This window comes from Ornithorhynchus anatinus, chromosome 14, assembly GCF_004115215.2.
Source record: "Ornithorhynchus anatinus isolate Pmale09 chromosome 14, mOrnAna1.pri.v4, whole genome shotgun sequence".
Classification (NCBI taxonomy): Eukaryota; Metazoa; Chordata; class Mammalia; order Monotremata; family Ornithorhynchidae; genus Ornithorhynchus; species Ornithorhynchus anatinus.
The window spans coordinates 44338326-44362511 of NC_041741.1; the positions used below are offsets into that span (position 1 = coordinate 44338326).

The 24186-nt window shown below is 57.3% G+C and overlaps 1 protein-coding gene across 1 annotated transcript; it reads right to left on the reverse strand.

Annotated features, from left to right (window-relative positions):
* On the reverse strand, positions 1 to 24183 carry ELFN2 (extracellular leucine rich repeat and fibronectin type III domain containing 2). The gene is made up of 2 exons (XM_029079464.1): positions 21250 to 24183; positions 1 to 83 (listed from the first exon to the last, which is right to left on the reverse strand). The coding sequence occupies exon 1, from the start codon at positions 23755 to 23757 to the stop codon at positions 21265 to 21267; it is 2493 nt and encodes an 830-aa protein (XP_028935297.1). The 5' UTR covers positions 23758 to 24183; the 3' UTR covers positions 1 to 83; positions 21250 to 21264.
* Between the last annotated feature and the right edge of the window lie 3 nt (positions 24184 to 24186).

Consider the following 24186-nt stretch of genomic DNA (forward strand, 5'->3'; position numbering starts at 1 on the left):
CCAAGCATGTTTCTTCGGGGTTGGAAGCTGCTGGCTTCTGTGTTGATTTTTCACAAGTGATTATCGGAGTCGGAATTTGTCACCTGCACAACGAAAGGAAAATGAACCTTTAATCAGAGACTCTGACTGGCCCCTGCAGGGGAAGCCGTGGGAGGGAGGGAGGAGAGGAAATGGGAGGTGGGGGTGGGGGCGGTGGCGGAAGGGAGGAAGGAATTCGGAGAAGAGGCAGAGGGGAAAGGGCTCCAAAGAGAAGAGTGGGAGACAAAGCAGGAGGGAGAACAACCCATGTTTGGGAAACTGGACCTGGGACCTGGAGCTCATGGTAGAGGGATGGCAGGGGAGGAAGCGGCCCAGTGGATTCCCTCCTCAGCCTCTGCTCCTGCTGATGGAACTCTTCCCGAAGAGATTTTCTATACCCGAGCAGCCTCCTCCAGATACCATCAGCCTCTGTCAGTCACTGCCGGCCTCCCCCAGCCTCCATCATTCTCCGCTACTCTCTGCAACCCTCCATTACCCTCTGGCATCCTCTGTCAGTCTCTGCCAGCCACCTCCAGCCACTGCCAGACTTCACCAACCTCCGCCAGCCTCTACCGGCCTCCTCCACCCTCTGCACAGGCTGGGTTTCCCAACCTCCAGCTCGAGTTTTTTCTTCCTTATTTCAAACCATCATTTCAATTTACCTCTTTGTTGCTCCTAAACAATTCCTCTTCCTCCCTGCTGGGCGCCCCCACCCCCTACCCAGTTCCCAAGACGCCACCCTCCAACCACTGACTGCCACCAGGGCTCAGAGACGACGATCGAAACCTGCTTTCCTTGTTCCTCAGCCGACGATCGAAACCTGCTTTCCTTGTTCCTCAGCCGAGCTGCTCTTTGCCAGCTCCTTTCATCTTTGCTCATAAATCAATCCATCCCTCCAGCCCCCTAATCACACTGTTGTTCTTTTCTCTGCTCCTCCCATTTGTCTTCATCTCTCCATTGCCAGGGACTCTGCCACTCCAGGCCTAGCCAAACCAGAGCCCAGTGGAAATGGCCTGAGATCATTTCAGTTTGGCACAGATACAACCACAATGGCATGGACACAGAGCATGGGCACACCAGACACACACACACACACACAAGGCCACCCACTCCTCCTGTATTCTCACTCACATGTCTAACCCCTTCCACTTTTCCTCCCACACCTTCACACCCTCAGGCCATCCCTTCACAGTATCTGTATTCACTTTATCCCTTGGGGGTGGTCTCCCCAAGTCCCCTGCTTGTGGGGTGGAGGGGCTGTTTCTTCCTCCAATGAGGGTTGCTCCTTTCTGATTAAGGGAACCAGACAGTAATAGAGATAGAAGTGATGCCCAAAGGCAAGAGCTGTCTTGCCTGCTGCGTGACCTTGGACGAGTCACTCAACTTCTTTATGCCTCAGTTACTTCATCTTTAAAATGAGGATTAAGACTGTGAACCCGTGTGTGACATGGATTGCACCCAACCCTATTAACTGGTATCTACCCCACTGCTTAGTACATGTTGGGCTCACGGTCTCAGAGGGAGAACAGGTATTTTATCCCCATTTTAAAGATGAGAAAACTGAGGCATAGAGAAGTAAAGTCTCTTGCCCTGAGTCACGCAGCAAGCAAGTTGAAGAGCTGGGATTAGATCTCAAGTCCCCTAACTCCAAGGCCAGTGCTCTTTCCCCTGGGCCACATTGCCTCCCTGCTTCTAACCCCAGGTTGGGCAGTGACCTGCCATGTGGGAAAGTCATTTGATTTCTCTGTGCCTCAGTGTACTTATCTGGGAAACAGCGTGGCTCAGTGGAAAGGGCCTGGGCTTCGGAGTCAGAGGTCATGAGTTCGACTCCCGACTCTGCCACTTGTCAGCTGTGTGACTGTGGGCAAGTCACTTCACTTCTCTGTGCCTCAGTTACCTCATCTGTAAAATGGAGATTAAGACTGTGAGCTTCATGTGGGACAACCTGATTACCCTGTATCTACCCCAGCGCTTAGAACAGTGCTCTGCACATAGTAAGCGCTTAACAAATATCAATATTATTATTATTATTATTATTATTAAAATAGGCAAAAGATATTTACTCTTCTCTCTAAAACCATGGACTCTGTGTGGGATGGAACAGGGTCCTATCTGATCCTCTTACACCCACCCCAGTATTTAGTACAGTGTTTGGCACATAGGAATTGCTTAATAAATGCCATAGTAACTAAAAATAATGAAAAATTAAGGAGAGCTTGAAGCCAACCATCAGGAGTTTCTGTTACGGAAAGAGTAAGAAAGCCACTGAGGGATTTTGAGGAGGGAGGAGGTGCAGTAAGAATGGTGTTTTAGCATGCTGTCCAGCTGAGAATAGAATGGACTGAAGAGTTGAAAGTCAAGGCTCTTCAAGGTGGGTGAGCTGCGGCAGGGCTAGCGATGAGGCCGTCACTCATGTGCTTTGCACTCAGTAAGCGCTCAATAAAAACCATTGCTCGATTGATCAATTAATGTTGGGAAAATTAGGAGGAGGAGAGGCTTCGAAAGGAAGACGTGGAGTTCGGGTTTGGCTACAATGAGTGGATATCCATGTCGAGATGTCCTGGAGGCAAGAGGAAAGAAAAAGAGAGAAAGGAAGGGAAAGGGAAGGGGAGGAACAAAGGGGGAAGAGAGAAAGAAGGGAGGTGGAGGAAAGAGGAGAGGCCCTTCCCAACTCCCCTGTTGCAAAACTGCACTGTCACCATCAACAGCAATGGCCAAGCACCTCTGGTGGTCAGAGATCTGAGTTAGGAGCTTGGGAACAGAAGCAGAAGTCTTTTACTGTAAAGCATCTTCCTTCTGAAGACTCTCCCCCTTCACAGTCCTGGGCTGCAGGGGCCTAAGGCCGGGCCTAGAGGTATCTGAGTCCCCCAGAAGATCACTGGCTGGATTCAGTTCTCCAAAGGCCACTCAACCTTAAACTTAAAAGGCCACTCAGGCCCGGACCTGAGCCCCACCCCTTTAAGGAGTCCACCTCCCACAATTCAGGCATCTAGAGCTCCTGGGGAGGGGTGTGGCAGGGCATAGGGGCTGGGCCAAGGTTCTTACCATTGCCAATCCACAGAATAGACCTCTGGTGCCTGTCCACAGGACAGGCCTCTGGATCATCCCAACTGGGGATGACTTAAAGGTCTCAGACTGCATCCTTCCTCCTCCTCTTCTTCCTCCTCCTCCTCCACTTCTTCCTCTATACCTTCTTCCTCCTCCTTCTTTTCTTCCTTTTCCTCCTCCTCTCTTCATCCTCCTTCTTTCCCTCCGCCTCCTTCTCCTCTCTTCCTCCTTCTCCTCTTCCACCTCTTCCTCTTCCCCCTCCTTCTTTACCTCCTCCTCTTCCTCCTTTTCCTCCACCTCCTCCTCGTCTTCCTTCATGCCCTCCTCCTCCCCAACACCATCCTTCACCTTCCTTTCCTCCTCCTCTTTCTCTTCCTTCCCCACCACTTCCTCCCCCTCCCTGCCCCAGCCCATTTCCTCCCACACTCTTACGTGTTTTTATTTCTCTTTGGAGTAACTACACAGAAAGTTCATTTCAAAAGAAATCGATTCTCAAGCCACTATGAGCTGCGATTTTGTTTTTCATTTTGAAGAAATGATTGTTAAGGAAAAGTTTGGTGACTATATCATTTAATCATTGGACAGCACCACTTAAATCAAGAATTTTTATGCCCTCTGTCTGAGACCCAATGTGCACACAAAGGGACTCTTTCCCAAGAATGCCCTCCACATACACAAGCTCACACACACACACATCTACTCCGGAACAACCCCAGCTTCCCCAACCCCATCCATCCAAACCCACCCAGGATGTCAAGCAAGGCCCAAGCAGGAAGAACAATGGGTTTTGAGGGTAAGGAGAGGGGATTTAATGGTGCTTGTGCAAGGATGTTCTGTGTGTGAACATGCGTGAGAGTGTCTGAGTGTGTGACTGTGTCTTTGTGCCTTTCCCCCCCCCCACCCCAGGTCGCTGGCTCCGTAGGGGCTCCATGGGGGCTCTATGAGGGCTCTGTAAAGCAGGCTCAGAGGGCCAGTATTGAGGCAGCAGCAGCAGGTAGGGACTGGGACCCAGGAGTCCACCAGAATCCCAGCTCTGCGGCCAGAGCTGCCCCAGGTTGTCAAGAGAGCAGGAGCCACTAGGGTGGGGTCGGGGGGGCAGAAGACAGGAAGGGAGGGAAGGAGGGAGGGAGGGAGCAAGAGAGCAAGGGAGCGAGTGAGCAAAGGAGGGAGAGAGATAAGAAGGGAAGAAGGAAATTGAATGGAAGAAGGAGAGAGGGAGGAGGGCAAGAAAAGTAGAAGAGAGAGAGGGAAAGAGTGGAGAAGGGAAAGAGAAAATGGGGAGGGGAAAAGGGAGGGAAGGAAGGAGGGGGGAGGAAGGAGAAAAGGAGGAAGGAAGGGAGGGGAGCAGGGTTACAGGGAAGGGAGAAGGAAGGGAGGAAGGAGAGAAAGGGAGGGAGGGGGAAGGAGAGAGGAGAAAGGGAGGGAGGAAGGAGGGAGGGAGAGAGGAAAGAGGGAAAGAGGGAGAGGAGGAGGGAGAGAGGAGAGAGGGAAAGAGAGATAGGAGGGGGAGGGAGAGAGGAGAGAGGGAGGGGAAAGGGAGGCTGGGAGGGCGAGAGGAAACTTCTAGTTTCCTTCCTGGCATCGGGTTGGGCTCCCTGGGCTGCAGAGACTTGAGGGGGGACAGTTAAAAGTACCCCTTTCACCATCCCCGCTCCCCGCCCCCCGCCCCCTCCCCCCCATCCACAAGCCCCCGCCCTGCTTTCCCCTCTTTCCTCGAGTAAGGTCCAGGGGCGTGGGGAGGAGGTGGAAGAGAAAGGTCTCGGCTGCAGCGGGGGGAGAGGAGGGAGAAATCAGCGTAGGCGAGAAAAGCAGCCTCCATTTCCCCTCCTCCTTTAATTAGAGCCCTACTCGGCTAAGGCGGGAGCAGGCAGCCGAGAGACAGAGGCTGCCCTGGGGGAGGCGAGGGAGAGCAGGAAAGAAACCAGGTTGGAAAGGGAGGGGGCCAGCCAGCCGTTGGTTCTGGAAAGATGGGGGAGATGGGATGGGGAGGGAAATTGTAGCTGGTATTTACCCCAGAGCTTAGAACAGTGCTTGATGCATAACAAGCGCTTAACAAATACCATCGTTATTATTATTAAGGAAGAGAAACCGAGGGGCGGAGGGAGAGTCGATGGGGAGGGAGATGGGATGGGGAGAGAAATCGGGTGGAGGAGGGAGAGCTGACTGGGGCGAGATGGGATGTGGGAGGAGGTGGGATGGGGAGAGAAATCGGGTGGAGGAGAAGAACTGATGGAGAAGATTAGTTGGGGAGAAGAAGGGATGGGGAGGAGATGGGATGGGGTGATGGGATAGGGAGAGAAATCAAGTGGAGGAGGAAGAAATGATGGGGGAGATGGGATGGGAAGGAAGAGCAAGCAGATTGGAGAGAGGACCAGCCACAGGCTCCCACCAAGCTGGGGGAGAAGGGTGAAGTGCAGCGGTGGCTGGGTCCCTCGCAGCAGGTAGGATGGCCCGTCCATGGGACGGGAGTCTGTTAGAGAAGGAATGAGGACTCCCCCACCGCCCCCCCCCACACCCCCAGCTGGGAGAGAGGGGAAATGGGGGAGGGAAGAGACCAGTAGGTTGCATCTGGAGATAGAGGGTGCCCACCCAGACAGTCTTTTTTTTATGCTATTCTTTAAGCACTTACTATGTGCCAGGCACTATACTAAGCAATGGGGTAGATACAAGCTAATCAGGTTGGACACAGTCCATGTCCCACATGGGACTCACAGTCTTTATGCCCATTTTATAGATGAGATAACTGAGGTACAGAGAAGTTAAGTGATTTGCCCGAGGTCACACAACAGACAAGCAACAGAGCCGGGCTTAGAACCTATGTCCTTCTGACTCCCAGGCCTGTACTCTTTTGGGCATACTGCTTCTCTAGCTCCCCAGAGATGGGGAAGGGTTGATGGGGCTGGAGTGTAGGGTGGGGCAATAGGGGTGGGCAATGGGGTGGGCGCTGGGGAGCAGGCAAGAAAGGCACAGAGAAGAGGGAGTAGGGCAGGGAGTCATAGCTGCCTCCCAGAAATAACCTGCACAAGCGCTTGCCTCAACCGTCTTGGGCGGGGGTTGGGGGGTGGGGACCAGAGTGTCAGCGGTCAGAGCTTACAGTCAGTTAGTCATTCAGTAAATCAGTAATATTGATTGAGCACTTACTGTGTGCAGAGCACTCTACTAAGCGCTTGGAAGAGTACAATACAACAATAAACAGACACATTCCACCCCAATGCTTAGTGCCTGGCGCATAATAAGTGCTTAACAAATATCACACTTCCTATTCCCTGCCCGCCATGAGCTTACGGTCTAGAGGAAAGGCTGGAGCCTCAGGCTACCACCCAAGGCCATGGTCAAGGATCACACCGGGGCCCGGTTGCCAGCTCCCGCTCAAGCCTAATGCTGCTTCTCTTTGGAGCTGGATCTGCCCTCCCCACCACACACACACACACACACACACACGCGCACGCACGCGCACACACATACACAAAACACAGCCCCCCGAGACCATTCTGTCTGATTTTCCTCATCTGACCTGGCTCTGTCTCAGAGACTGACCAAGATAAATGAGCCCCTGTGTGCCAGTCCCGAGCCCCCCGTCTCCCGCCCCTCTGGACTCCGCCAGCTGTCAGCCCCAGCAGAGGCCCATGGGATGGGTCAGTGCCCATGCCCTCCGCCTGTCAACCCTCTTATCTCTGCACCCACTGAAGAGCGGGCTCAGGCCTTGTGTCCACACATCACATAGATGGCTGGGGGGGGGATGGGGGCTGAAGGTGGGGGCTAGGTCAGGGGTGAGGCTGGAGGCTGGGGTGGGAGCCAGGGATGGGGACCAGGTCCAGGCTGGGGAGCTGGCATTGACAGCTCTCTGTGTTCTCCACAGAGGGCACTGCCTTCGTGCCACTCACCCCTGCCCACATCTTCAGTGGATCCAGGAGTCCAGCTTTCTCCAAGAGAGGTAATACTTGTTCCTGTGTTCCCAGCACTGGGATAGGAACAACCTAATTAGGTCGAACACAGTCCCTGCCTGACATGGGGCTCACAGCCTAAGGTGGAGGGGAGAACAGGTATTTTATCCCTATTTTACAGATGAGGAACCTGAAGCCCAGGGAAGTGAAGTCACTTGCCCAAGGTCACAAAGCAACCAAGTGGCAGAGCCGAGATTAGAACCCAGGTCCTCTGACTCCCAGGCCCGAGCTGTATCCTCTCAAGCTAGTGATATTTCTAGCCTCTTCCAAGATACAAGGGGCAGCAGAGATGTACCTCCTGAGCCGGACACCCTCTTTGTGGCTTCAGGTCTGGTCTTTTGGTTGCCTACCCCCTCAGTCCCCAGGTCAGCAAGGTTCCCGACTGTTGCCTCTTAGGTGTGGCCTACTGGAAAGAGAGCAGGCCTGGGTAGGGGGCGTAGCAGGTTGGCGAGGTGTTAGGTCTGGGAGGGGCTTTCTCTCGGGGCACAGTTTGGCACCAGATTGCTGGGCCCCATCCCAATTTAAGGGGATGCCAGAATGAAAGCTTGCGGGCCCAGGTCCCTTGGGCCCTGGACTGGATTTTGCCAGCCTGCCTCATCCCCTGCCGCCTCCAGGGAGGAAGGAGATTTCAGTTCATACCAGGTCGACCTCCTGCCAAGCCAGAGGCAACCAGAGGCAGCTGAGGCTGGCCTGATTGTTGTTGTTGCTGCTGCTGCTGTTAAAGCATGGCCTAGTGGCAAGAGCACGGGCTCGCGAATCAGAGGACCTGGCTTCTATTCCTGGCTCTGCCACTTGTCTGCTGTGGGACCTTGGAGCAAAGTCACTTTCACTGCTCTGTGCCTCAGTTACCTCATCTGTAAAATGGGGATGAAGACTGGGAGCCTCATGTGGGACAGGGACTCTGTCCCACCTGATTACCTTGTATCTACCCCAGTGCTTAGAAAAGTATTTGGCACATAGTAAGTGCTTAACAAATGCCATAATTATTATTACTATCATTATTATTATTATTACTGCTGCTACAGATCCTCCTGCTGCTGCTGCTGCTGCTGCTGCCACCCGGGAAATGAACATCCCAAGCTAAAACTGTTGCTCTTCCCCTCTCTTCCCCACCCCTCTCCTACTTCTCCTTGTCCTCCTCCTCCTCTTCCTCCTCCTCCTCCTCCTCTAGGGCAGCGGCAGCAGGTGTGTCTTCTTCTTACCTCCGAAGCCACTCCCATGGCTGCCCCAATCTGGAAGCCCAGGCCAACGATGTGAGAAGCAGTGTGGTCTAATGGAAAGAGATTAGGACTGGAAGTCAGAGGACCTGGGAGTCCACCACTTGCCTGCTGTGAGACCTTTGGCAAGTCACTTTACTTCTCTGGACCTCTCTCTAAACGGATCTCTAAACTAATCTCTAAAATGGGGATTAAGTACCCGCACTCCTCCCGTCACTTAGACTGTGAGGCCCACGTGTGTCAGGGACTGTGGCGGCTCTGATCGTATTTTATCCTCTCCAGCACTTGGCAAAGGGTAAGTGTTTAGCAAATACAACAATTACTAGATTTATTAGATTTTTCAAAGGCGACTTCCCCACTCCACCCGCCCCAGGCAGCCTCAGGGTACCTCAGCCTGCTGCTGTCAGGCTCCATTTGGCATATGCTGCTCCTTGGACATTCATTCATTCCTTCATTCAATTGTATTTATTGAGTGCTTACTGTGTGCAGAGCACTGTACTAAGCCCTTGGAAAGTACAACTTGGCCACAAAGAGATCCCTACCCAACAGGCTCATAGTCTAGAAGGAGCGAGACAGACAACAAAACATAACAAGTGGACAGCCATGAGCAGAGAGTGTGCCCATGGGCCCTGATCCCTAAAAGTCTAAGGGACTTGGGGACCCTTGGTCAGGGCAGAGAAGCAGCGTAGCCTAGTGAATAGAGCCCGGGCCTGGGTGTGAAAAGGATTTGAATTCTAATTCCGGCTCTTCCACTTGTCTGCCACATGACCTTGGGCAAGTCGTTTAGCTTCTCTATACCTCATCTGTAAAATGGGAATTAAGACTCTGAGTCTCACGTGGGACAAGGACTGTGTCCAAGGTTATCTCTACGCCAGCACTTAGTACAGTGCCTGGCACATAGTAAGCACTTAATAAGTACCCTAAAAAAGGCAACTTGGCAACTCTGGTGCCAAGCAACTGGGGGCAATGAATTGTGCACCTGGTGTGGGCACCAAGGTGCTACCGGACAGACCAACAGTGTATGTTGCAATGGTAATAATTATAGTAATTGTGATATTTGTTAAGCACTTATTATGTGCCAGACACTGTAATAAGTGCAGGGGCAGGTAAAGTAAATTGGGTTGGACACAGTCTCTCTCCCATGTGGGGCTCACAATCTCAATCCCCATTTTACAGATGAGGTAACTGAGACCCAGAGAAGTGACGTGACTTGCCCAAAGCCACACAGCGGACAAATGATGGAGCCCTTATTAGAACCCATGACCTTCTGACTCCCAGTCCCATGCTCTATCCACTATGTCAGATACAGCGAAGATGAGTGGTCCCATGTAACTACACATTTGTTCACTCCTTTCCTTTCCCCACATGGATCTCCGGCCTCTGTTATTTCCCTCTCCCCCTCCCAGGGATGCCCTGTCCCTATTCCTTCCCCCACTCTCACAGGATCCCCCCTTCACCTCCAATCCCAAGCAGCAGCTTCTGGGCACTCAGTCGGATCCCCCCTTCACCTCCAATCCCAAGCAGCAGCTTCTGGGCACTCAGTCGGATCCCCTCCCCTCAACACCAAACCATCCCCAGAGTCTAACCCCCTCCTTCAAACACCAAATCAACCCCAGAGCCCTACAGGTTCGACTTGGGCAAATGGGCGGGGATCAAGGGCCCTGTCTCTTCCGCCCTGAGGATTTGGTCCTGTTGAGTATCGCAGTTCATGTTCCCTCTCTGTGCTCTAGCTGTACAACAGGGAGATTAACAAGGAGATGAATACGGACCAAGACCAAAACTCCCAGCGATCCAGGACCGGTGCACGGAAAGAATGTAAAGTGCTTGGAGCTCCTCTGGAGAAAGGCACCATATAAATCAGCCTGACAGAACCATCAACACAGCCTCCATCTCCCCAGCCCTTCCCATACTTAGTAGTGTCATAACAGAGAGGCAGCCGATAGCTATGAACTCTGAAGAAATACCAAATCCACGCTGGGTGGTTTATTTTCTATTTTTGCTATCATTCTTACTTGCTAACCTCCTGGTTCCTATTAGGTTTGGCCTGATTTCTTACAAGTCATGACCAATGACCCAAGCTAAATTCCTTAAGCTGATGTAAATGACAGTTATTAGAAAGCCAGTAAATTCCAGACAAATCTTATTCTGAACATCTCCTCTCCCTTACTGCTCCCTCCACCCAACCCTTCAGTGCCTGCCAGGATTTTTCACTGGATGCCAACCCCCTGGCCCAGCTTCCACGTCAGGCCCAAAGGTGGCCAGAGGAGAGTTGGATATTGGTATTGGGGCAGCCAAGGAAGGGCTACCTAGAATGATCGATCCACCAAGCCACAGAGAAATGACAAGCGGGATGAGAATGAAGAATTTCCATGCCAACGGGTGAACGAATTTCACCTCTGGGAACACAGGCCCTCACAGCTGAAGAGGCAAGATCTGGAAGAGTTAGGAGGTCCTCACTAAAAGGTGCCACGAGGTATCATGGGAAGTGTGGGGGACCATCCCTTCCTGAGCATAAGGTATTGGCCAGGCCTCAACCTCACTATCTTGCCTTCACCCTTCCCGCTTCGTCGCCTTCTTAGGTACTCCAAGAATCCCTAGGGAAGGAGGTTGATACCCAGGATCTCACGCCAGGCGCAATCCTGATGACTGCGATGGGTGCCCTCCTCAGTCTCCTTACCCCAGGCACGAGAGAGCAGGGAAGCTCGAAGACAGGCTGTGGAGCCCATTCCTTCTCTCTGGGCCATGAGCTGCCCCTTCTCTCATTCCACTTCCCCCAAAGACGGACCTGAAAGAGGGCATTAACATTCCTGAGCCTGTGAGGCAAATGAGAGCCCCATAATCCTGTAATTAGCCCTAATTACTTCAATCATCGCTTGGTTGTAGCGGCTCTCGCCACAGAGCACTCAACAAACGGTGTCAAAAATACCAATTATCTCCCCGGCTGCCTCTCCAGTGAGCACGAGAGAAAGGGTGGGGTGCTGCAGGGTGGCCACGTGGACATCAGGGAAAGGCATAGAGCCAGGGAGGGCAGCTCTTCTCCCCTACCTCCTCCTCCTCCTCCTCTTCCCTCACGCCAAACCGGAGGGGAGACTCAGCCAGGCTCCAGACCAACCCCCACTCTTAAATCTCTCTCCTCTCGCCCCCTACCATGTCCCCGAACCGAGGTAAACAGGAGGGATTGGAAGAGACGTCAGAAGGGGCGGGGATGCGCTTAGTACAGAAGCGCTCAATAAATACGATTGATTGATTGATTGAAGGGCTTGGGAACTTCATCGAATTAAAGAGGGCAGGTCAGGGACTCGGAGTTCAGTCCATGTCGGTCGTCCACGTCGGTCCCCGGGGCCCACTCCCAAACACCGCCTCAGGCCACTCTCCGGGCCAGCCCCCAACACACGTTCCAAGCACCCACTGGAACCTTTTCAGGAGAGAATCGTGGGTGTTAACACCCCACTTTGGGGCCGGAAGCTAGGGCCTAAGACCGGTGCTGGGTGGATGCCTCAACCTCCAACGATGCCAACAAACGCCTGCCCAGCCTCCAATAGGGACAGAAGTGCTTTGTCCATTCTTCCCAAGGCCTCTTGTCGACAGATCCTTCTCTTTCTTGAACCGCTCCGGGAGGGGGAGCCCTGGTCCAAGACAGAATCAACTCCCCGAAAAATCAAAATTGTCCCAAGAGGTGTGATGGGGGCAGGGAGACTCGTCCTAGGTGCTGATCGCCGTTGTCCGCATGGCTGCCGCAGACGAAGCTCTATAATAGTAGCAGTCGTCGAAGGAGCAGTGGCAGGAGGAGGATGAGGAGCTGTCGCAGTTGTAATCTCGTTATGGTCATCATTGTAATAGTGGTAATATGGTATTTGTTAAGCTCTTACTATGTCTCGAGCACTGCTCTAAACGCTGGGTAGTTACAATATAATCAGGGGGGACACCGCCCCTTTCCCACGTGGGGCTCGCAGTCTAAGAAGGAAGGAGAACAGGCATTGAATTCCCATTTTACAGAGGAAGAAACTGGAGTACAGAGAAGTTAAATGACTTACCTACGGTCACATAGCAGACCAGTATCAGAGCCGCAATTAGAACCCAGGTCCTCTGACTCCCGGGCCTGTGCTCTCTCCATTAGGCTCCTGGTAGTAGTATTTTAAGCACTTACCGTGTGCAGAGCACTGTACTAAGCGTGGGGAAAATGCATGGGGGAGAATTTGTCCCAGTCCCTGGCCTTCAGGGGGTTCACAATTTAAATACTGAGAAGGGAGGGGGACTGGCGACAGACACATGAGAGATGAACAGAACATTACAATCCCATAAAGACAAAAAACACAAATCGGTAGGGTCATATCACCCGTGCCACAACCGTGTCCTTGGAGGTCATGTGCACACACCCCTGGTGACCCAAAAGCCAGAGGGGCTGGGGGCCAAGCCCAGTGCTATTGCTGGGTCACAGACCTCTGGCCCAACTGGCCTGGGGCTCTATCTCCGGATGCTTGGGCTGGTTGCCCTCCTGGTCATCTTTCCTCCTAATGCCTAGGGCTGGACCATCCAACAACCCTACTATTTTTCCACTACAACCCAACTGTCCTTCTAGGAACCATTATGGATGGCTCATCCATGGATTTATCCAAGCCTCTCTTGAACCTGCTGTTATTTTTGGCCGGGCAGGCTTCCTGTGAGGATGGATTCCCCCAGCTGCATGAAGAAATGTTTTCATTTGCGCTTCTTTTCTCACACAGGATGAAAGGGTCAGGGGTCCCCCAAGGGGAAGCGATGGATACTTGCGTGGGCCTCTCCAAGCCAGCAGAAAAGCTCTGACCTGGAGGTAGTTCTGCCCTGGGCTGGGAGGAGGGTGGGGACTCTCTCCTGCCCCAGCTCCAACTATTCTTCTGGCCTGCCCCCTCCCCACCCACACTCCTATCCATGCCTGGACGCCAGTCTCTCTGGAGCTACTTCAAGGAGAAGCAGTCCTTCTTCTGAAGTTCCCACTTGCTGCCAAGAAAGACTGAATGCTCCTTCTTCCACCCACTGAGACGCCACCAGCCTCCCCCACCCCCTCTCCAGTCTGGGTCAGCGCTTCCCTTTTCCCCCTCCTCCTGCTTCTCTTCCTCCTTTTCCTCCTCTTCCTCCTCCTCATTTCTCTGTCGTCAATTAGGCTCGGCTCAGGCCAGAGCAGAGTGAGGAAAGCAAGACAGAGCACTCAGCTGGAAAATTGGGTGGCGGGAGCTGCCATGAATTCCTAATGTCCTCTTTCCTGCATTTATTTTGGGTCTGGCAAGGCCTTCTTCTTCACCTCTTTCCTGCCTGGGATGGTGGCCAGCGCCCAGGCCCCCTGCCCTAGGTCCAATCGGCTGATGTAAGGTCCACTGAGCAAAGGCCATGGGGAGCCAGGAATTAGCCTAACCATCGCCTACCTGCTGTCTGCATTCTGTAGCACTGAGAGTTGCCTGCATCCTCTAGCTCACCCCCCTGCCTCGCCCCTCGGCTCTGCTCGGGTCGATTTAGCCCAGGACTCAGCGAAATCGCCCTTTTCCACCCTCGGAGCCGCTCCCCGCCCCCAAAATGGAGTCACGGGGCAACGAGGCCCAGCCCTAGGCCACTGAATTGACCAGGTTACCGGGCCCCTTTGAACTCACCAGACTACCAGCCCCAGCCCTGGGCCCCTGAACTCACCGGGGCACCAGACCCAGTCCCAGGCCCCTGAACTCACCGCAATTTTGAGAGCCACTCACCGCAACTTGGAGAGCCGCATCAGTCGGTCCAAGCAACTCAGAACAGCAGCTGCGGGCTTGGGCGACTCCAGCTCAGTACAGGAGATCTGCGTCTGACCTGGATGGTCACCCTAAGGGAGGAACCTCGGGGCACTACCAGGGCTGGACAAGGGGGCGCCACTGATTTCCACTCAAAGGGAGGACTTTGCTGGAAGAGGACTGAGTGACCCCTGGGGGTAAGGACAAAGAAAGGACCCTCGGGAGAGACAGAGGGGGGATGGAGTCCTGGGAGCTGGTGAGAGGGGCAAGGGCCTGGAAAATGTAGCCGGAAGGGGCGAGGGGGGAGGCAGCAGGGAAACAAGAGGAGCTGCCTGTAGAGTGTGGGGGCATGCACCAGTAGGTGCAGAGAGAGCATGTGGGTGCAGGGATGGGTTGGAGAGGGGTGGGAGTGCAGAGAGGAGGGTGAGGATGGAGGGAGGGAGGTGTGGATGCAGAGAGGGGAGTGGGTGCAGGGAGGGGCCAGCGAGTGCAGACAGGTTTGGTTCGGATAGGGAGTGTGGATGCAGAAAGGGAGGAGGAAGGCTGAGCCTGAAGGTAACACCTGACTCAGAGAGACCTCTCTGCAGCCACCCCAACAAGGGAGGCACTTCCAGCTAATCAGAACTGGAGAAGCAGCATGGCCTAGCGGATAAAACACGGGCCTGGGAGTCAGCAGGCCATGGGTCCTAATCCCGGCTCCGCCGCTTGTCTGCTGTGATCTTGGGCAAGTCACTTCACTTCTCTGGGCCCCAGTTCCCTCATCTGTAAAATGGGGATTAAGACTGTGAGCCCTAAGTGAGACAGGGACTGCGTCCACCCCGATTATCTTGTATCTACCCCATTGCTTAGAACAGTGCCTGACACATAGTAAGCACTTAACAAATACAGTCATTATTATTATTAATAATAATCCTCATCCCCCCACCCCCGAGCCCCTAGTCACCCCATCACCAGCATCCAGGTGGGAGTGGAAGCCCAGGAGAGCAACTTTCACCAGCCCCTCCCTCCTCCAGCCCTCCCGGCTCCCAGACCCCCGTGCCCTTCACCTCCCCGGCCCAGCCCACTCGAAGCTCTCCCTCCAGCTCTCACCCTCTCTCCTGATACTCTTCCTCGCTCCCATCTCCTCCCCTCCCAAGCACCCAGCAGCCACTCTCTGACCCTAGGACAGAGGGCAAAGGGTGAGAAACAAGGGGCCGAGTGGAGCAGGGAGCCCACCCACGGGGAGACCAGGCAGGGTCAACCTCAGAGGTTTGATGTGATGGCGCCAGAAAGCATTGGTCGAGGGAAAAGAGTGGGTGGGGGAAAAATGGAGGAAAAGTGGAGATATATAAATGGTGGTATTTAAGTGCTTACTCTCTGCCAAGCAATGTGATAAGAGCTGGAGTATGAGGAGTGTGGCTTAGTGGAAAGAGCCCGGGCTTGGGAGTCAGAGGTCGTGGGTTCTCATCCCGGCTCCGCCACTTGTCAGCTGTGTGACGTTAGGCAAGTGACTTCATTTCTCTGTGCCTCAGTTACCTCATCTGTAAAATGGGGATTAAGACTGTGAGCCCCAGTGGGACAACCTGATTACCTTGTATCTACCCCAGCGCTTAAAACAGTGCTTGGCACATAGTGAGCGCTTAACAAATAAGATTATTATTATTATTACAATCAATAATAAACAATATAAGCAGACCAGACACAGTCCCTGGCCCACATGGGGCACCGAGTCTAATGAGGAAGGAGAACGGGTGTCTTATTCACATTTTTACGGAGGAAGAGCTGAGGCCCAGAGAAGTGAAGTGACTTGCCCAAGATCACAGAGGAGACCAGTGGCCGGCCTGGAATTAGAACCCAAGTCTCCTGACTCCCAGGGCTGTGCTCTTGCTACCAGGCCTCGCTGAGAGGAGAGAACGAGAACAAAAGGGAGAGAGAAGAGGGAGGAGAAAGGGAGGAAAGAAAGGAGGACGGGAAGGAAAGAAGGAGGTGCCCAGGCGATGGCTACCTGAGGGAAGTGGAGAGAGGCCGGCCGCTCACACAGACCCAGACCTGCCCAAACTGGTTTTAAATAAGAAATTTATTGCAAATATAGAAATTGATTTCTCCATACAGGAATCTCCGATTTGAGGAAAACGATTTCGTGCCATTCAGTTTAAAACGGGGGGGGGGGGGGGAAACCAAAAGAAAATTAAATCAAATGAACAAACGCAGAAGAGGAGGAGGGAGAGGGGCAGGGAAGTGGGGGGAGGGAGAGCAGGGAGGGGAGAGGGGGAAGGCCGGACCCGGAGGGGACAAGGACAACGTCCTGCACTCCCGGGATGGACCGGACCGGGACGGGCGGCAGGAGCTGGGGACTCTGCGGGGGGCTGCGAGGGACGGGGAGGGCCAGGGGACCGAGTGGCCGGAGCCCCCTGCCCCGCCGTGGGGTGACCCCAGGCTGTGCTTGCTGTGGGGGCTGCGGGGGCAGAACTGTGCCTTCTGATCACCGCCCCCGCCCCCCCTTACCCCGCTCCCCTGGGGGACGGGGGCCCAGAGCAGCCCGAGAAGAAGTAAGTAAGGCTTTAGAGGCTTGGGGTCGGGGGTGGGAGGGCTTGGGACCCCGCTGGGGATAGAATGGGTGTCGTCCCCCCCTCCAGAAATGGGGGTTGGAAGCATTTCATGGGGGGGAAGGCGGGGGGAGGGGAGATCACCACGGGGGTGCTCCTGGGAGTTGGGGGCTGGCCTCCTCTAGCCGGGGAAGCGGAGGGGCATCCGGCTGAGGGAGGGCAGGTTGGGAAGGGAAAGTGGGGGCAGGTTTTGAAGGGAAGGGTAGGGAGCCCAGAGGGGAGAGGGCTGCCAATTGAGGAGCAGCTCGAGGAGACTCTCCCGGGCCCGGGTCCGGAGTCCGGCGCTGAGACAGGCCTCCGAGAGGGCCCTGGCCAGCTCCTTGGCCGGGAAGACCAGGACGGACCGTGGCGGGCCGGGGGCGGGGAGGGGTGGGGAGGGGTCCCCACAGGGTCGCTACCAGCTATCAGGAGAAGTAGCGTGGCTTGGTTGCAAGAGCACGGGTTTGGGAATCAGAGGACGTGGGTTCTCATCCCGGCTCCGCCGCTTGTCTGCTGTGTGACCTTGGGCAAGTCACTTAACTTCTCTGGGTCTCAGTTCCCTCATCTGTAAAACGGGCCTTAAGACTGTGAGCCTCACGTGGGACGACCCGATTACCTTGTAACTGCCCCCCAGCGCTTAGAACAGTGCTTGGCACCTAGTAAGCGCTTAACAAATACCATAATAATAATGATTATTATTATTACTATTACCAGCTCCAACCACACCCGGCCCTGCCCCGTGCTCTGGGGCAAGCTGATCTCTCTGGCTCAGCTCTCCGGAGATGGGCACGGGTCACTGGGACATCGGGGACGGTGACACCCAACTCGGGGTGTGGGATTGGGGGATCCCTTCAGCAAAGGGCAGCTTCTCTTCCCCGGGCCTCTGCAGTGAGCTCCCCTCTCCCCAGCCCCCGCCTCCAGGACGCCCACCCTCCCTTACCCATCGCAGCCCCCTCCTGCTCTTGCCCTCCCGAGGCCTCCGCGTCCCCCCCTACCCGGGATCTCAGCTTCCTCCTGGAGCCGGCCAGCCGGGATCCGGGCCGGGATCCGGGCCGGGATCGGGGCCGGGTCGGTGTCTGGGGCGGGTGCGGGGGCTGATTAGCATTGCAAACACAGGGACACCGCCTCAGCCAAGATTTCTTGACATAAATTTTCATTTGTCGTTCATGAATATTTCACGGCCGCCTCGGGAGGAATTCTCCGATGCGGGACGCAAGGCGGCGGGCAGGAGGAGGGACCCGCACTGCAGCCTCTCTGGGTGGGACGACCCCCGGCCTCCCCCTGCAGCGCTGCATGACTTCACCCCAACACACGCAGAGAGACATCGGCTCCTCCAGGAAGCCTTCCTTGAATAAATCTCTCATCTCCCCACCGCATTTCCCTCCCTGCTGCCTCATCCTTATGCACTTCAGTCCTCACCCCCTAAACAGCTGGGGAGTCACCCCTAGCTGTAATGTATTTTAGAGTCTACCTCCCATGGGCAGGCATCGTGACTACCGACTCTATTGTCTTGTGCTCTGTCCAGTGCTTAGTCCAGCGCTCTGCACACAGTAAGAGCTCAGTAAATCCCATCTGATGGATGGATTCATCGACAGGTGCAGCCCACCAGGCCACTCCAATTCCTGGGGCTTCGGGACCCACCGGGCTGCCCCAGCGCGGCCCCCGCCCCCAAACCCGAATTCCAGTCTGGTCCAAGGCCTTCCTTTCTGCCCTGGGGTCTCCCATCCAGCCCCGGGTGCAGGGAAAGGAGGGGTGGAGGCAGAGGGGGAGGGAGGAAGGGTGGGATGGAAAAGAATACGGGGGGGGCGGGGGAGATGGAAGAATTAGGGGTGGGGCTAGGGGAGGCAGCACTAGTGAGGAGAAGGGCTCCCGGCCAGGAAGGAGCTGGGAAGGCAGCTGTGGGGGGCGGGAAGGGGACCCTCAATGGTCCCCCTGGTTAGGGTTAAAGAGGCCCCGCCCGTCAGATTTTTCAGTTGCTCATCAAATCACAACAGTGGGGAATCCGGGGGGGCGGGGGGGGGGGCGGGGGCACAGCGCCGGGAAGAGGGGAGGGAAAGGCGGAGGGAAGCGGGGGAAATCTCGACAAACTGGCACATACACAACAGATGTTTGCTCAGAAAAATACAGTAAAATCATCATGCAAATATAATTTCTCACATCAGCGGCTTCTCCGTGTACATTGTTTTCTGTTTCTCAGACCAGGTGTAGGGGGGAAGAGAAGGAGGATGTGGGCAGGGGGAACAGAGGAACCGGTCGGTTTCTCCCTCCCCTTTCCCCTTCCCCTTTCTCCTCCCCCCGCTCCCCGAAACAGTCCTCCTGTGCAAACTGGGCTCTGGGCTCTTGCCTGTTCTCCGGAACCGGGGTGAGGGGGAGGCTGGCACGCCTGCCCCCTTCACCCCCAACAGGAAGATCCTGGAAAATACACAAGGGGACCTCAAGAGATTTCAGATCAAACATAGCAGCTGCAACTCCTCATCCACCTCTCTCTCCCCACCCCGCGATCCCGCCCGCAGCTTTCTCCTCGTCGTCCCCCCCACCCGGATTTTGCCGATGGGGACTCTGCAGCCCCCGCCCCCTAGTTGCTCCCCATCCAACCTCCTCGGTCCCCGGGGACCCAAACTGAGGGAGATTGCTGAGGAGGAGAACGGGTCCCGAGCGAGGGTCAGGGGAAGAGAGATGGAGTGGGGATGGATGCCAGAGTCGGGCCCCCTGAGATATCTTTCCACTGGGCCTGGGTCTCGGCGGGAAGCCCAGACTGAGGACGGCCAGAAGGAAGATGTCTTAAGGGTCTCCCCCCAGCATTCCTCTCCCCGCCCCCAATCCCTCCTAACCTGCCCCCCTCTTATTGCCTCACCTCCTCCCTCCCGCCTCTCCTCGCGAACTCCCAAGGACGCATCCATCCTGCCTGGGCCTGGATGGGGTTCGCCTTGGTGGTCCCTGACGGGCTGGGAGTGGGGGAGACCGGCCCGGGTTTGTGGAGTAAAAAGGGGAGCAATCAATCGCAAAATTCGGATTGGTCCCTTCCCCCCATCCTCCCCCCATTTTTCCCACAAACCCCACCTCCCCAACCCCTGCACGCTCAAGTGGCTGCCACAGATTGTGCTTTTTCGGGTGCAGCCACTCCCCCCGCCCCTGCTCCCACAGAAACCCTCCCCCACCTCCGGCCTCGGATGGGGTGTCACCCGCTGAGGTTCCAGGTTGGATGGGGCCCAGGAGTCAAGGAAAGGGAAGGGGGCGTCTTTCCGTGGAGCTGCCAGGTGATGGGGTTGTGGGGGGGGGAGCCCTGGAGCTTCTCCCCAAAGTCAGAGGCGGGGATCAGAAGCCTCCAGGAGAAACCCATCCTTCCGCATCCCACCAGGCTGCAGCTCCTCAAATTCTCTTCCCACAACCCCTACTTTGGTCCAAGTGGGATAGGAGAGGCATAAAACAGGGTTTTACCAGGGGTGGGGGTGGTGATGGTGGTGGTCGGGGTGCGGGGGGCAATAAACAAGGAGGGAGGGGAGAAAGTTCCCTGTGGCCCTCTCCCACAATCACTCATTCTCTCTCTCTCACACACACACACCCACATATTCAGAACACCCCCAAGGGGTCGAGCCTCTGGGCTGGGGGAGCCCCAGGGCCATCGCAGGGGGGCTGGCGTTGTGGGAGGGGGAGCGGAGGAAGCACCTCCTCTTTCCCCCAAAAAATTACAGAGGAGAAAAGCCCCCGATGCCCTTTGGATACTCGGGGTTGGGGGGGGGGCTTACTGCCACTCCCCTCAGCCCCTCCCCCAAGCCAGGGACACCCACGTAAGCCTGGGTCACATCCCTAATCACTATCTGGAAGACACTTAAAAAAATTCTGACAGGGCGACCCCGTTCCCCTAAGGAGCAAGCACCTTCTCCTTCGGATTCATGGAGAGGGACCGGGAAGGGCGTAAATGAGGGGGGGCTCTCCTCTCTAACGCCCCCTCCCTCGCCCCTGCTCTGGGCGGGGGGAGGGAGTTGGAGGGTTTCTGAGGCCTTTCTCTAAGGTTGGGGCTGGACTGGCTGGGCCGGCTTGGGACGAAAGCCACGAGGCCTTGGGAAAGCAGGCGGGATGCGGGGAACCCTGTGGGAGTGAAAGAGTAACTCCCAGCGGTCTGGCTACATGTTCCCAGACGCCTCTGCTTCCTCCGAGACGGGAGGGGCCCGGGACCACCCCGGGATGGGGCGGCGACCCTCTCCCTCCTTCAACAAAGTCGGGGACAGAACAGCAGCCAAGTCGCGTGGTAGGGTTAGGACTCCGTCTCCTCCCCCTCTTTAACCCTCGACCTTTCACACCTCTCCCCGCTCCACCCCTGGAGCGCTCCCACCGAACACACCCACCCTCCAAGTCCTCCCAAACCTCTTGTAGGAACAGTCCCCTCGGCACACAGTAGAGACAATTAGTTTCGGTTTGTAAACTTTAAGATTTTTTTTTTCCTGTCCGTTTTCATAGGGTTTTTCACAGTCAGGTGGTGGTCAGGTGTGTGTGTGCGCGCGTGCGCGTGTATAGGTGTGTGTGTGTGTGTGTGTGTGTGAGAGTGCGTGCGGGTGTGTGCATGTATCTGCTCCTCCTCCTCCTTTCCCTCCCTCCTCTTCCTCCTCCCTCCCCACCCCCACCCCCGCCGGCTCCCCTCTCCTCCCCGCCCCCTCCCACCCCCCTGCCCCTTCCCCGGCACCCGGGGGCACCCCTCCCCCTCCCCTCCCCTCCCCGGCCTCACCGCAGGAGGGCAAAGTCAGAGCTTCTGCTGGGCCGAGACCCCCTTCCAGTAATCCAGGATGTCGTGGAGGTCCTCGTCCTTGGCGAACTGGACTTTCTTGCGCAGGGCGTGTCCGGCGGCCATGCACACCTCCTCCCGGGGGTGCTTCTTGTAGGGGCGGAAGCGCTCCCAGATCTTGTGGGTGCTTTCGGAGGAGTACTCGGGGCTGGAGGAATAGCCCGAGAAGTAGTGTCTGGGGGAGAGCTGGGAGTAGGCAGAGTCCCGCTTGGAGCGGGCCAGGGGCTTGAGGAAGGGCATTCGAGGGCTCAGGGTATCGGCGCTCTCTTCGTAGTAGAGGGCCGGGAAGGAGTGGCGGTGCTCGCTGCAGTGGTAGGGAGGCTGGACCTCCAGGTGTTGGATGGCTCCCGCCGACACCAGGGGAAGACGGTCGAGGGGCCCGCCCTGGTCCAGGTACTTGGCGTCCAGGCCCTGGCCCAGCCCCGGGGGCGGCGGCGGGTGGTCGGGCACGTCCAGGCTGAAGACCTTGGCGCTCTTGATGGAGCCGCTGGACGAGACGCTGCAGGTCTTGCGGGCCACGGCGGCGTCGGCGCTCAGCTGCCGCTGCAGGGGGTGGTGGGAGCTCTCCTTGTAGGGGGGCGAGAGGAAGCCGGGCCGGTCCAGCCCGGTGGCCGAGCCGGCGGGGATGGACTGGCACTCGAAGGCCAAGTCGGGGTCCCCTCCGGCTCCCCCGCCGCCCCCGCCGCCCCCGCCCCCTCCCAGGAAGGAGGCCGTGTCCAGCTTGAGGGCGTCGATGCAGTTGTTGATGATCTGGTTGACCTTGTCCACCTCCTTGGCGATGGTGGAGATCTCGGCGGCCGAGCCCCGGCCGTTGTCCAGGTCCCGGAGGTCGTCCTCGGGCCGGGCCAGCCCGTCGCCCCCTCCCCCGCGCACCTCCATGTAGTTGCCCTTGGTGGCAGTCCTGGGGGTGTCGGGCCCGGCGTCCAGCCCCTTGGGCGGGGGCGGTTTCTCGCCGATCATGGAGGGGATGGAGGACATCCGCGAGACGGGCAGGACCGGAGGCTCCCCCAGCTTCGGGGCCACGTGGACGGCGGCGGCGGCGGCGTCCGCCTCCGACCCGTAGCGCATCTCCAGGATGGTCTTCTTGACGTTGAGCGACTTCTGCTTCTCCTCCTGCATCCGCCGCTTCCGCAGGCAGTAGTAGACGGCCCCGAGGACGAGGACCATGCCGAAGAGGCAGCCCAGGATGGTCATGATGTAGTGGGTCGTGGTGGAGGTGCTGGGCGCCGGGTCCCCCGGGACCGGGTCCCGCGTGGCGAAGGACAGGCAGGTGTGGTTGTAGCGCTTGGAGTTGCGGATGGAGGCCACGCAGAAGGTGTAGTCCGTGTGCGCCTTGAGCTTGCTGAGCGTGACGATCTCCTTCTTGTTCTTCAGGGTCATGACGTCCGACACGAAGCTGTCGTTGTACTGCACCAGGACGTACATCTTGCTGAAGGGCGACGGGATGGTCACCACCAAGGTGGCCGAGGTGAAGGTCACGTGGTGGAGCTTGATGGTGGGGCTGAAGGAGGAGTCGGTGGTGGAGGACGAGGACGAGGAGGAGGACGACGAGGAGGACGAGGAGGACGACGAGGAGGACGAGGAGGAAGAAGCCGGGGGCTCCACCGACAAGAAGTCCCCCGGATTGAACCCGGAGTTCTCGTCCGGGTCCCTCTGGGGGTCCGGGGCGAAGGGCGTGGGACGGCCGGAGGGGCGGGAGGGGGCGGCCCCGTCCCGGCACATGGCCTGGAAGATGGTGATGGCGTTGCGGCTGTGGTGCGGCCTGGGCACGAGCAGCGGGTAGCCGGCGAACTCCCGGGGCGCCTCGCACTGCAGCCGGTCGTAGTTCTTGGTCACGTTGTTGAACGCCACCAGCCAGGCCAGGAAGCCGTACAGGCCGCAGTCACAGCGGAAGGGGTTGCCCGCCAGCTCGCACACCATCAGGCCGCCCAGCCCGGCGAAGGTGGTGCCGTCCAGGCGGCTGAGCCGGTTGGAGGACAGGTCGATGCTGATGAGGCCCGGGCACTCGGAGAAGGCCGCGGGGGTGACGGCCTCGATCAGGTTGTGCTGCACGAAGAGGAACTGTAGGCGGGCCATGCCACGCAACATGCCCTCCGTCAGGTTGCTCAGCTTGTTGTAGCCCAGCTGTAGCACCTGCAGGTTCACCTGGCCCAGGAAGGCCCCGTCCTCGATGTAGGAGATCTCGTTCTTGGTCAGGTTGAGGTCCGTCAGGTTGCCGAAGCGGCTCAGGGAGGAGTAGAGCACGGCCTTGAGCTTGTTCTCGTTGAGGCGCAGGTCGTGCACCGTGCTGTTGATGTGCTGGGGGATGGTCTCGTAGGGCGGCTGGTTCTGGCTACAGATGGCCAGCCACACGTAGCCCTTGTCCCCTTCGATCAGCCAGCAGTCGCCCCTCGCCGGGCCGGGCTGGCAGGCGCAGAGCAGGGCGGTCGCCCACAGCCCCAGGCGCAGCATGGTGGGCGGGCGGCGGGGAGAGGGTGGGAGGCCCTTGAGGGGAGGGGGTGAGAGGCGCTGGGCGAGGGGAGAGGGCCCGGTAGGGCGGGCTAGCGACGGGGGGATCCGGCCGTCGCCGGCCGCCCCGGGGTGACCACCATCTCAGGGGCCGGGCCGGGGGAAACGGGACGGGACCCTCCTCGCCCTGGGGACGAGCTTGGGGGCGAGCTTGGGGGCGAGCAGACTGGGGGCTGGCTACTGGGGACCCCTGGCGTCCCGGCGCCCAGGCCGGGGGGCGTCTCTCCCGCGGGCTCCCGGGCACGGCTTCTCCCCGGGGCCTCCTCCCGCCGCGCCCCCCGGCTCTGCCCTCTTCCCCCCACCCCTGCCCGGGGGGAGCGGGATGTCGGTCTGGTCTCGGGCCAGGTCGGGGGCACGCCTCCCCCTCCCCCC

Excerpts from the sequence above, each read along its gene's own strand:
- ELFN2 (XM_029079464.1), bottom strand. The coding sequence starts at position 23,757 with ATGCTGCGCCTGGGGCTGTGGGCGACCGCCCTGCTCTGCGCCTGCCAG.